The following is a 13,386-nucleotide window of genomic DNA, read 5'->3' on the forward strand; positions in this document are numbered from 1 at the left end:
TCTAGTATGGTTGCATGGCAGAGGAATCTGAAACAAATGTTTTCCCTTTAAAATAACTAAGAGAGCCAGTTAACACTGAAGCTTAGCTGCTCCCTTCCTGGTCTTTGCAGGAACTTCCTCAATCATACCCCATCCTGGCAAGACCAAATTTTGTTTGCCTGCCCGCAGCCCTGCTACACAATAAACACTGTATATGGGTCACCCTCTCCTCCTGTGGCCTGTTACAGGACCCCTGCTCGACATTTACAGACAGAGAAATGGTGCGGCTCTATGGATTCGTCCTCTTCTGGGGCTGGGTCCTTGCCCAACCCTGCCTCCCACCCCCACCCTCCGCCCCTCTCTAAGTAGAGTCAGATTCAGGGATTGACATCTCCTAGGCTCATCCTCGAAATACGGACAAGCCATTTAGGGTACGTTTTTCCTTTATCTGAAGTTAGTCTGTGAAAGACTGTAAGTGCTAGAAACCTTCTTCCAAATTTGTTCATTTATTTTTTTTAAAAGATTTTATTTATTTATTTGACAGAGAGAGAGAGAGATCACAAGTAGGCAGAGAGGCAGGCAGAGAGAGAGGGGGAAGCAGGCTCCCCGCTGAGCCGAGAGTCTGATGTGGGGCTCGATCCCAGGACCCTGAGATCATGACCTGAGCCGAAGGCAGAGGCTTAAACCACTGAGCCACCCAGGTGCCCCTTGTTCGTTTATTTTTAAATTGCTAAACAAATCTTCCAATACTAATTATTTGAAGCACTGACTAAGGCGCTTTTGGGAAAATCAATATATGTATAAAATAAAAATGCTTCCACTGATACATGATACATAACCTATGCGTATCACCTGGGCGTGTATGATGTAGCTGGAAGAGTCAAGGAAGAGAACCACTCCCCTCCCCCATCAAGCAGCGAAACAAACACAACACTCTGGATCATATGTGAAAATCCTTTATTGTTGGGGAGTAGAGAGAGACATCATATTTTTGATGGAGGACCCTCCAGAAACCCCAGGGGAATCTATAGTCAATGTCCACGGGGACTGAGGGTGCTCAGTCTGTGGTTTCTACATCACTGTGGGTAGAGGGATGGGGAGGGAGTCCAAGCGCAGGGGTGTTACAAGGCTGGAGGAAAGAAAGGGAAATCAGAGCACGTGCAGCTGGGGGTTGGGAGGGGGTGACAGGTGTCTTCATGTTGCAGCCCAGGGGTCCAGAAGTGGAGTGCTGGGGACCAGAAAATATGAAATCACATCTTCTGTCTCGTAGAACTCATACCCGCCACCAGCTGGGGAAGTAGGGATGTGTGGGTGGTGGGGAGTATATAAGGGAGGAAGAGAGAGAATAGAAGTCTTAGCCCTCAGCTCTCTGTGTAGCCTTTGAACTAGAGGATGGAATCCTTCTAGCCACAGGAGCGTGCCCCTTTCTGGTCGCATGTTTACCATGCTACTTGCAAACACCTGCAGGACGGTGTGGTGACAGGGTCCCTATCTATCGTCCTTGCATCCCCGTGAGTCAGGCCCACACAAAGCCCCATTCATTGTGTCCCGATGCTAATGCTCCCCCAGGTTCACCCATGTCCTCCTCCTCTTTCCAGAAACCTCCCAGAGGAAGCTCAGGCCCAGGGATAACGTCCTTTGTCAACAGATTCACATGAATGAAATAAGATGACCCAATGATCTGTGTTGATCCATCTCATCTAATCTCCTTTAAATGCCAGCCCCCAGGGACTTTATGTGCTGTTCTTTTTGGCTCCTAACAGGCTGAATGCTCCATCAGTGGTGAGATTACGAAGGCTGCAATTATGCAACTGGCCCTTCTGAAAGAGCCTGGATTCACCGGCGAACATTAAAAGTAGATTTCCACAATGCCCTTGTTTCCACCATTTGTATAAAATACTATGGCAAAATTGCACTGTAATTATCTTTATGGCCGATGCATAGCGCTGGGGGAAAGTATGTCATCCAGACAGAGCTGCCCGTATAATTATCTGGCGGTCGGCAGGACTGAAATAACCGTCTAATGAGAGCAAAACGATACGGTAAGGACCATGTAATCAGCGAGTTACGGTCATTACGGCTCTTTGTGCCCTCTCACCCAGCACTGAATGGGGGGCTAGACCTAGTCTCCGGGCCTGAGGAGCCCTGCACAGGCAGCTTCATCAAGAGCCATCGAGAGCTCTTGCTCCTTTGGTCCCCCCTGAAAGCAACGACCATGGGCAACAGAGACACAGGGAGAGAGGCAGGAGTCTCTGCGTGGGAACATAGGCTTTCCAATCCCTCTCTTTTTCTCCCCCCACACCTTCTTTCTTCAGAAGGTAGTGCAAAGAAAGCCATCCCTCAGGCTGCTATTGCTATGTGGGGGAAGATGGGGTTGAGACGGAAATTTCCATGTTTTGACTAGACACTCCCCTGGGGACTCATGCTCGCAATAGCAAGTGAGAGATCTGTCAGCCCACTCAAGCCCAGGGTCCAGTCCAGACAGCTCTAGAGCAGACAGACCAGAGTCAGCCAGGAGGGACACTGGGACATGACCCACACCTCCCAGACCACAATCATCGTAGCACACAACACTGTGTACGCTGTGCCAGGCACTGTTCCGAACACTTTACCTATGCCCAATCCTCAAAACCACAACCCTGCAAAATAATATTATCACCCCCGTTTTTCAGATGAGGAAACTGAGGCACAGAATGGTTATGTAACTTCGCCAAGGGGACACAGTCAGTGAGCTACAGATCCAGGATTCAAACGCAGGCTATGCTCTTAGCCATTACACCGCACAGAGCAACTCTGATACGGTTTCTAGATACTCCCCATAAAATTTCAGAGTCGTTGCATTTCTTCCTAAATCACCCTTGTGAAGAATTGCACAGCAGACCCCGTCAAGATCTGAATGGCTTGCGCCTACCTAGGAGGCAGAACACTTCACCCGGGAGTTGGCTGTGGTCCCTGCAATTATCAGATGCTGGTCTCTCCATCGTGTATACAGATAATGAGAGAACAGAAGCGGAACAACTGACTTGACCATCGGAGAAGCCACAAGGAAAACCTCTCGCTCGCCACGTCCCACGACTCATGCCTGCTCGAGAGTCAGCGGGGGTCCATGATACTGGGGCAAGAGAGGGCAAGTGGGCATGTGTGCACGCACGTGTGTGCATGTGGGTGCACATGTTCTTCAGAAAAGCATGTCCCCTGAGTGACGGTGTGTTTGACAGACAGTGTGCTGGGCACTGACAGTGCATTTTAGGGCAAAATTATGAGTATTAATGCCTGTAGCGTCAGAGGAAATGCCTCTCTGGCAACCCCCCCACCCCCCACCCCCCACACACAGAGTCCCCTCTCCTCTCCTGACCAACAATCCTTACCTCATTCCACACTGGGGGGATACTTGAGGGTGCCAAAGCTGGGAACATTCTCTTGGTTTACATCAATAGAAGTGTCTGGGTTAAAGTAAATAGTGTAGTTAGGAGGGATTTTTCTGAATGTGACCTTCACCCTGACCCAAAAGCAAAGCTCTAAGCCACTAAGGGTAGCCTTGGAAGATAGAGTTGGAAAGAAGAGGCACACTGTGTTTGGGAGATGGGAGGAAGGACAGCCCCCCGCCTCCAACTCCTTCCCGCCTGCATCAGGACTAGCTTATAAAGGTCTCCCCACTGTGTTCCTGGGGAGATCTGGACTGTGTATCCAACCTGATTGGGTAGAAGGGCCAAGGAACCCTCACTAGAGCTAAGAGAAATCCTGTCTTTCCCTCAGGTGACAAATATGAGGCCCTTGACTTTTGCCATATCTTTACTTGTACCCTAAGCCCTCCCACTGCACCTCCACCCACACATACCTGGCTGGATGTTCCTCTTGCCCATAAGTCCCACAAAGAAGTCATGCATGTCACCTGTAGAGAAAGGGCCAACATTGCCAACAGTGATCATGGGGTAAGTGGGGAATGGGGATGCATTCCCCCAGACATGTATCAAGACTTCTGCAATTGGGTTTCTGGTCTTTGGTTCTTTATCATGCCACAGCATGACTCCCCCATTATCAGGGTATCCCCTAAGCTCACCCTCTCTGCCCACCTCTCCCTCCTCCACATTTCAAGAATTCTCTGCCCCCACAGATGCCTGGTTTAGAGTCTTCACAGCCACCACGAGATTCTCTTGGCGCCCAATGACCAGCTGATGGAGGGAGAGTCCATCACGCTCCTCACACCTGTTTCTTCCAGTTCCCGGTGACCTCTCACACCCAGGAAAGGCTGGTCAAGCAGTTCCAGCCACCATATTGTTTGGGCCAGCTGAAATGGGGCCAGCCAGAGTAGTCACTGGGACCCATGCCCATGGAGCTGTAGCAAGTGGTCAGCAGAGACAGGGAGGGAGAAGACACTACTCACGTTTCTGGGGAAGTGACGATTCCTTAGGGTCTGTGAAAGCAAGAACAGTGAGTTGGTGGGGAATGGAATCTGGAAAGTGACAAGAGGGGGTTCAGAGCACACCCCTCAATTACTCATCAAGCTATCTCCAGTCTCCGTCCCACCCGAAGTCTCCTCCCAAGCTTCTTTAATTATCAGAATCCTGCCCCCCAACCCCCTCTCCCCAGGGCTGCTTCCTACCCACGCTAGCCTTGCTAAGCATTTTGAGCAATCCATCCAGAGAGACAGAGCGGCTGTCATAGAGTTTCCGCAGCAAGGACGGAGGCAAGTGGTAGAGGTCTGAGTCCTTCGAAGAGACAGAAACAAAGAGGGATGAGGCAGGAGGCTTGCACTTAATCCACTCACCCCTCCCCACAAAGGACAGCCTCTTCCTGAGACCATCACAGCTGAACCTGACATCCTGTAACTTTCAGAATTTCTTCTGACTTACACTGGAAGAGAAGTGGGCTCTGAAAGTGTGGTCCATGGACCAGGAGCATCACTACTGTAGGCTTGTTAGAAATACAGTATCTTAGGGTGCCTGGGTGGCTCAGTCGGTGGAGTGTCTGATTTCAGCTCAGGCGGTGATCCCAGGATCCTGGGATCGAGTCCCGCATCAGGCTCCAGGGAGTCTGCTCCTTCCTTGCCCTCTACCTCTACCCCTGCTCATGCTCTATCTCACTCTCAAATAAATGGAATCTTTAAAAAAATATATTAAAAAAAAAAGAAATACATTATCTCAATCTTGGTCCTACCCCAGACCTACTGTGACAGCCTGCATTGTAACCAGGGCCCCAGGTGACAGGTGTGCCCAGCAAGATTTGAGAAGCCCTGGAGAAGGGAGCACATTGGGCATCCCCAGAGGCAGACCAGCTATCCCGGTTTGCTGGGACTGAGAGCTTTCCTGGGATGTGGGGCCTTTAGTGCTTAAGCCAGTGGTCTGGGAACACTGGGACAGTTGGTCACACTCTATCTCCCAAGCTCAAAAGGGACTGTCTCTTGGGGCTCTCTCCCAACTACCACTGCCTCTCAGTGAGAAGGGCCATTAGTTCTGTTCTCCTTGGCACATCGGGAACCAGTTTGCTCCAGGATATGGTTGCCTCACTGTGTGAGTGAGCCATGAATGCCAAGAAAGCCCTGTCAGACAGAGCAGGTGTCCTCTGTACTCCACGATGGAGTCACAGACAGGACTCAGTCCCTGGGATGGGTGTAGGCAGGCAGCCAGCAGCCAGCTGCGATCCTGAAATCCCCCCACCCTGCGCTGTGTTTGTGGTGCGTGCTTCTCTGGCTAAGCTTCTCACCACCTCTCACCCTCTTTTCTTCTTCATAAGTTTCTACCTCTGGCTGTCCCTCCATCTCTTTCTTTCTTTCTTTCTTTTTTAAGATTTTATTTATTTGACCGAGAGAGAGATCACAAGTAGGCAGAGAGGCAGGCAGAGGGGTTGGGGGGAGTAGGCTCCCTGCTGAGCAGAGAGCCCGATGCGGGGCTTGATCCCAGGACCCTGGGATCATGACCCAAAAAAAAGGCAGAGGCTTTAACCCACTGAGCCCCTCTAGGCGCCCCCCCCCATCTCTTTCTACACAGAATTTGGAATTTCTGGAAGTCTACGTGTTCAGAATGACTCTTCTTCTCCTCCACAAATGAACCCCATTCCGGACCTGCCGCCAGGCAGGGGCTCCTCATTGCCTTGGTGATTTTTTTTAGCAACCTGGGCACAGCCGGATGGTTGGTGGGCACACACCACACAGCCAGTTAATTACAGCTGCAGAGAAACAGTGACCATGATCATGTCTGGAGAGTCTCACCTTGAGTCTCAGCGGTGCCTCTCTCTCTCTCTCGCCCAGATGTCCTTGGGTTACTGAGCACACAAGGAGCACATTTACATGGAATGTACCCCTGCGCATACCAACCTGCTTGCCTAGGCACATACAGGTCCTACCCTGCCTCATCCCAACTTCCCTCATCCTCTCAGACTGTCGGCGGAAGGTGGGATGGCAATCTCTCCCTTTCATTGACCAAGAGGAAAAGACCTTGAAGCAAGCTTGTCTTAGAAAAATATATCCAGATAGTCTATCTCCAGCTGGAACTTTGGGCTCCAAACGTAAGGGCCAGCCCATATTTGGCATTCCTTATGTGTTTTTTAAAAGACTTTATTTTTGAGTAATCTCTGTACCCAATGTAGGGCTCGAACTCACAACCCTGAGATCAAGAGTAATGTGTTCTACTGACTGAGACAGCTGGGCAGCCATATTTTTAAAAAGATTTTATTTATTTATTTTTCAGAGAGAGAGTACACAGGGAGAGGGAGAAGCAGGCTCCCTACTGTGCTAGGAGCCGGATGAGAGACTCGATCCAGGACCCTGGGATCATGACCTGAGCCAAAGACAGACGCTTAATCAACTGAGCCACCCAGGCGTGCCTGTTTTTTGTATTTTTGAATTGGTTCCGATCTTTTGGATCTGGTGCAGCAGCCACCACCTGCAAGGTTACCAGCCTATTGTGCCCTGGGACACGTACAGATGAAGACTGATTTCTCTCTCTGCCCAGCACACGGCTTCCTAGGCAGCCGCTTTCCCCAGATTGTTCAAATATTCTGCCCACCTCCTGTAATGACATGCTAAATAGATCTGAGCTGTAGAGGCAGTTAGACTTCACACACTGAATTTGTAATAAGTTCCATCTATAATCATCTTAAAAGCATGTGTACCAATGTAATTGCTGTCATTTCAAAACCTGGAAAAGACTTCCTCCCTGCTCTCTGCCTGTACCCCTTCACTGTCAACTCCTCTTCTCTTTCCCAGAGAAACTTTGGAAATCAGGCCCAAGTCTGTGTTGTAGGGATTTTGCCCCCTACCCCAAGCAGAGACTAGAGTGGGGGCAAGAGAAAGGAAAGAAGGGGTTGGGGGTCTTGGGAGCACCTGACATCACTGGGGGTGCATGAGCAGGGAATAATGGAATTTATTCGAATTTTGGAAACAAAATGATATACATAGCTGATAGGTAAAATGGCTTAAAAATGACCATTTGGGAGAGAATTTCTGACTGCGTGTCCTCCCATCCAGGAAGTGGACAGGATCTGCCCCCTGCAAAGGACAGAAACTGAGCGAGACCACCCTAGCTTACCGCCCCCCCATGATCCAACCCCCAGGTTGCCAATCAACCAACCGCACAACATACTAGTAGGGCACGTTTTAGGTACAGGGTTATCAAAGACACACAGAGGGACTGAGACCCCCCCACCTTGTCCACATAGCTAGAGAAGTGAGAACATGACACCCCCCGAGAGGCAGGGAAACGCACCCTCTGGTGTGTCACCCAGGTAGCTCCCAGTCTCACCCGTCCCACCTTCCTCGCAACAGCTGTGGAACAGGCAGAGTGAGGGCTCTCGTGATGTCGGTCCGAGCTCCGCCGGGGCGGGCACAGCTAGAGGGGGTGTCTTACCTTGTTGTGCCCCCCAGCAGGCACCACCTGCTCCTGTGAGTCCTCACACACAGCCCCCAGACTGTAAGCCAGGCTGATGGCCAGAATGGCTGCAAACAGTAGGGCCCTCCGCATGGTGCCTAAGAGGACAGAGAGACAGGACGGGGGAGCAGAGGAAGGATACAGCATGTGCACTGGTGCAGGAGACATTCTGAGACAATCTGTCTTGACCCTGCTTCCCCAGCCTCCAATTCTCCCTTCTAAGCCCTGGTCCAGGGAGAGTATCTCTGAGCAGGATGGCCAGCCCTTGGGCTCAGTGTCCCTGCTCCCCCATCATACATCTCCCCACACTGAGCACCTGGCAATGAGCCGTGTTGCAATACAAACCCGAGGAAGATGATCGATCCGTAGCACATGCCAGGTCTGCCTTCTTAGTCAGCTTAAGGAGGGATCCTGGATTCTAGTTTCTAGCACTAGATAACCCAAGACTTAGGCAAAACTTTCTAGTATTAGAAGAATCAGTCTGAACCCACAGGCTCCAAACATTACTGGTTCTCAACCCATATCAGCTCTTTCTGCTTCCCTTCCCTGTACCCAGCGCCCAGATCATAAGTTGCCACCTCTATTGCCTCCGAACCCTGGCCTCTGTCCTGTGGTGCCAGCTCCAGTCCCTCCAACATTCTCCCACTTGTGCCTACCTGTGGAGCAGCTTTGAGCCTGGGGCAGGCGGTCTAAGAGGATCAGGGAGCTGGCCGGGAGCACTGCCCACTCCCCAACACACACACACACACACACACACACACACACACACACACACACACAGGCTGGTGGTGTTGCTGCCTCCGTGAAGAGAGAAGCTGGGAGTGGAGGGGATCTGAGGATGTGGCAGGAACTCCTGCCCAGCTCACAGATAAAGGCTCTGGGAGGGTCTGGGGGAGCTGGGGGAGGGGCTGCGAATCACCAATCCCAGGGTGGCTGGAGGGGAGGGGGGGGAGCTGGTGGAGAAAAAGGAGGCTATAGGCTGCAGGCAAACACACACACGCGTGCGCGCACACACACACACACAGGCCCTGCAGTGTGCTCACTTTCCAACAGCTCTGGAGCTGGGCGCACTAAGGAATGATGTCGTGTATGTTTTGTACCAAACTGTCCATGCTGGGTATAGCTCAGTAGGTGTGGTCCCGGAGTCTCGTTCTCCTCATTGTTCACCCACCAGTTCCTTGCCCTTTAAACCTCCAGCCTCAACTGCCAGACCAGAAGCATTTCAGGCAGGTGCTTCTCTGGCCCTCCCACACCCCCGGGACAATGAGACATAGGCCCCTGAGCACTGGGAGGTGAGTTTGGCATCCCTTCCCATCCTCATTTCTCCCTCTGTTCTCCTCCCAGCTGCAGCTGACCCATCACTTGGTGAGGACCAAGTGGTGGGTCAGTGCTTCTCCCCTGCTGTATAATGCAGAAACTTCCAGTGTCTGCCTCCCTCTTCACCAGGGCATATGCCTCTCCTTACGCCACTCCCTCTCCAGCCCATAATCAGCCTGATTTTGTTGCATTCTTCCAGAGTTCTAACTTCTATTCCTCTTGCTAGAATCTCAGGAAGGAGGAAAAGAACACAGTGGCTGAGCTGTCACCCGCCCTCCCCCGCCATTCCTCTCCCTGGCCCGGCCCGGCCCAGCCCAGCCCAGCCCAGCTCAGCATTGATCTCTTAACTGCTTCTTTTTTCTCACATTTACGTGTTTTCCCCTCTCTGATCGGCCTCCCTGCAGCCAGGCATTCTTCTCCCTGGACATTTCAAGCCTCTCCTTCCTTTCCCACTCTGTTGAAGGAGCTCGTGCTACTCATTTCATACCCAAGGTGGAGCCCCAGGGGAGAGTCAGAGTCAGAGCTGGGCTGGACTGGAAGGAGAACTGGAAAGAGAAGATGCTGCTCAAGGGAACCAGGTTGGGGGGTGAGGGGGGCAGCAGAGTGAAAGCAGCTTCAGAGCCGTTGTCACTCTTAGCATTTCCTATTTTTCAGGGGAGGAAACTGAGGCTCAAAAAGTTCAGTCCTGGGGCACCTGGCTGGCTCAACCGGGAGATCAGATGACTCTTGATCTCGGGGTCTTGAATTTGATCCCCACTTTGGGTGTAGAGATTACTTAAAAATAAAAATAAAAAAATCTTTTTAAAAAAAGGTCAGTCCCGTGCTCCAGGACATACAGCTACCAGAGAAGAGCCATAAATTCAGGTTTTGTTTGTGTGTTTTTCACTCCAAACCTCCCCTTCGTTTTACTGCACTGGTACGAACTTTGACCAGTAAGGGAGCCATTAATTCTCCCAGAGGGAGTGGTGCTCCCCCTCTCTGAAAGACCTGGAGATTTGGGGCCTTGCTCTCTTCTCCTTCTGGGGCGGTGAGGAGAACTACAGCCGTTGTGTATTTACTCCAAAGATGCTCAGCTCACCAACGTCTTCCCCAGTCACCCTACTTCAAAAGACTGCCCTTTCACACTCCATATCCCCCTTCTGCTTCTTCTCTTCATCATTAATTACATCCCATATGCTAAATGCTTTACTTACAGCCTGTCTACCCCACCAGAATGTCCGTGTTCCATTGGCAAGGACTTTTGTCTGTTATCTTTACTACTGGATCCTTAGCTCTATAGTGTTTGGCATATAGTAAGTGCTCAATAAAAATTTACTTAGAAAACAGAAAAGGAAGCCTGAGCCTCCTTCTTGACTGCAGCCCATAGTGTGGATCCTCCGCAGAGTTTCTCAGGTGCTGCTAGTGCTGAGATGCTCGCGTCCCTACTCCACACTCCCAACAGCCACCCACCCTGGGACTTGGGCCACACTGACAGAAGTCACTCTGCCAGCACATGGTCCCACGCTCACTCCTGGTGAGGGCAGCGGCTGGGTCTCAAGGCCCCTTTATAATGTGAGAGGCTAGTGGGGCCTCATTTAAAGCTTCCCATTATCCAGGTAATTACAGCGCTGTATGGGCCAACCGTGGGCCGGTACCCAGGCTTAGGAGCCTTCGGTGGGATGAGGGGTAGAAGCTGGAGCCTGTTTACATGTAAATACATGGCGGGTTCATGCCTTGGAGAAGCTCAGGTGCTGATCCTAATTGCAGCCATCCCCTACCTCTTCTCCTCCCCATACCATTCTGGAGAAGGGAGTCCAGGCTAGGGAGGCTGGAGGGAACCAGGGTGGTGGGAGATGGGGTGGGGAGCAGTAGGAGGCATGTTAGACTGAGGGCTGAGAACTAAAGGCTCCTGGGTCCCATCTCCGAGGCAGCCTCTCTCCATCCGCCCACCCTCCATCCCTGCCTCTGCACCCCGGCAGCAGGGAAGCAGGTCTTCAGCAAAGGTCCACCATGAATAATGTCCTTTGATGATGTAGCCTCTCACAGAGGATGGCAGGAGCCGAGGATGGGGAAAGCAAGGGCATGGCAGGGAGAACTGGAGAACTGATCTCCTCTTGATCTCTGGGATGAGCAGAGACTTGAAAGAGCTGATGCTAAATGAAGCCAGAAAGGTGAGGAAGGAGGGAGGCTTTGAAGGGCTGGGGCAGGCAAGGCTTCATGTTGCCCCCACACGCCATGTGCAAATGCCCTGTGGAGTGCGTGTTGCAGCTCCCAAGTCCCTAGGTGGTTTCCCCTTACATACTTTTCACTGGAGCCACATCTTGGACAGCCATCACCAGCCTAGAGGAGCAGGGCCCCTAGCAGATCCTCCCTCTGGAGCCCCCCCTCTTTGTTGCTAGGGTGGTTTGGGGATGAGGCCAGGACAGTATGTGTTCTGTGGAGCCGAGATGGTGTTTAGTAGAAGAGGAGACCAACGAGCGTGCATTGTGATGCACGATGACCGACATATGTTCGCCACGTGCACAGCTCGGGTGCAACATGGCAACTTCCCCAGCCTCCCGGAGGGGTGCTGCAGGGTGGCAGGGAGGGCCCAGACCCTAGGCGGAGATACCAGAAAAGAACAGGAGGATGGCAGTTTCTGTGTCCTGCCAAGTCCTGCAGCCGGCGACAGCTGGTGGATGGCCCTCAGCAAGGAACTGGAGGGGATGGGCTGAGCCAGGAACACGGCGCCAGAGCTGCTGTGAACTGAGGCGCTCGGATGGCTCCTCACGCAGCCTAGGGGCCTCCAGGCCGGCTTGAGCCCTCAGAGAAACCACCCAGACTTTGAGAATGCTGGACTGGCAGAGCAGGAAGGCAGAAGAACGGCAGCTTCTCCCGGCACGGTGGAGACAGTTCAAGCCTTATCACACAGGTGGGACAACAGAGCCCTCCCAGAGGCTTCGGGGGATGAAAACCCACACTCCTTGGCCCCAGAAGAGAGGCAGAGATGGGAAACAGGGGAGGGAGGATGGGAGAGTAAAGGAGATGAGCCTGCACCCTTCCTCAGACTAGCATCAGTCCACATGAGAGCTGGAGGGAGGAAGGAGGGTGACAGGGACTGCAGCCCTTCCCCCCCTCCTCTCCCCAGTCCAGAGAGCGGACAGTGCCTTCAGCCCTGGGGAAGGAAAGCAGGATGGGGAGCAGCAGCTGCATATTCTCCTGAAATTGCTTCTGAAAATGACCAGACACTTCACTGGGAAAGTGACGACAATTTGGGCCCTGGGAGCAGGAGATGAGGCAGAGAGCGGGGGCGGCCAGGCTCTGGTAACCAGCCCCCTCTCCCCAGACACGATCTCCTCCTCGGCCTGATTCTGAGAAGTCAAGGATGGAGAGAGCTGGGGTGGGGGGGCAGGCAGCGGGAGGCTGACTGGGAGCCTGAGCTCCCCTCACTCAGGACACAGCTCCCCATGTGCCCAGGAAAAGCAGACTCCCTGTGCCCTTTCCCAGCCCAGAACAGGACTGGTGCTCAGAGAGCGAGATTAATCTACAGGCAAGAAGAGAAGTTAATCGGGGCTCCCGCAGGCATGATTACCTGGGGCCGTGAGCCGCCTGCCGATGATGGAAGCTCTGGAAGCTCGAGGTGGAGGGAAACCCCAGACTCAAGGCACAGGGAGCTCAGTGGTGGAAACAGGCAAGAGGCAAGGAAGGTAGGGATGGTGAAATGAGGGAGAGACATCCAGAGACAGGAACAAAGGCGGCCATTTGTACACTCTCACAGAGCACACATCTACATTTCATGGCAAACACAGGAGCCGCTTGTTCCCTAAAGGTAGAGACGGGGGTGGGAGAGGCTGAGACAAGCAGAGTCTAGAAGGAAACAGATATTAAGGGAAAGGGGAGATATTCAGAGCATTATACAAATATTACGTATTGATATTGGTGAGAGCCCACAGAAAAGGGGACAAGATGGTGCGAGACAGTTGAAAATTAAGAAAAAAATAATGGCAGTGACCCAAGGAAAATAAATGAAGGCGGGGGCAGTCCTAGGGGTGGGAGGGTCTGGGACCGGGAGCCTCCCCACCCCCGCAAGTGCCACCAGCTGCAGCCCCAGCTGCTGGGCAGTGATTAGCAAGAAAACTATTGGCCGAAGCCTAGCATCTCTGGAGTACAGAAAGGAAGAGGATGCTGGGGGGCACATGTGGCAGAGCCCAGTGATGAGATGGGGAACGGAGGGGGCAACTCCTGGGTGTAGGGGACCCTGCATTCC

The 13,386-nt window shown here is 52.5% G+C and overlaps 1 protein-coding gene across 3 annotated transcripts; it reads right to left on the reverse strand.

The window, feature by feature from the left end:
* Positions 1–945: 945 nt before the first annotated feature.
* Positions 946–8,692, reverse strand: TAC3 (tachykinin precursor 3). Of its 3 annotated transcripts, none has more exons than XM_046012925.1 (7): positions 8,501–8,692; positions 7,824–7,942; positions 4,583–4,688; positions 4,364–4,393; positions 3,818–3,871; positions 3,348–3,422; positions 946–1,207 (listed from the first exon to the last, which is right to left on the reverse strand). In XM_046012925.1, exons 2-6 carry the CDS (start codon positions 7,935–7,937, stop codon positions 3,349–3,351), a joined length of 378 nt encoding a protein of 125 aa, XP_045868881.1. In that variant the 5' UTR covers positions 7,938–7,942; positions 8,501–8,692; the 3' UTR covers positions 946–1,207; position 3,348. The 3 variants fall into 3 exon arrangements, with proteins under 3 accessions (XP_045868881.1, XP_045868883.1, XP_045868882.1); XM_046012927.1 differs by having other exon boundaries at positions 946–1,268; XM_046012926.1 differs by lacking the exon at positions 8,501–8,692 and adding an exon at positions 8,190–8,380.
* Between the last annotated feature and the right edge of the window lie 4,694 nt (positions 8,693–13,386).

This window comes from Meles meles, chromosome 7 (assembly GCF_922984935.1).
Source record: "Meles meles chromosome 7, mMelMel3.1 paternal haplotype, whole genome shotgun sequence".
Classification (NCBI taxonomy): Eukaryota; Metazoa; Chordata; class Mammalia; order Carnivora; family Mustelidae; genus Meles; species Meles meles.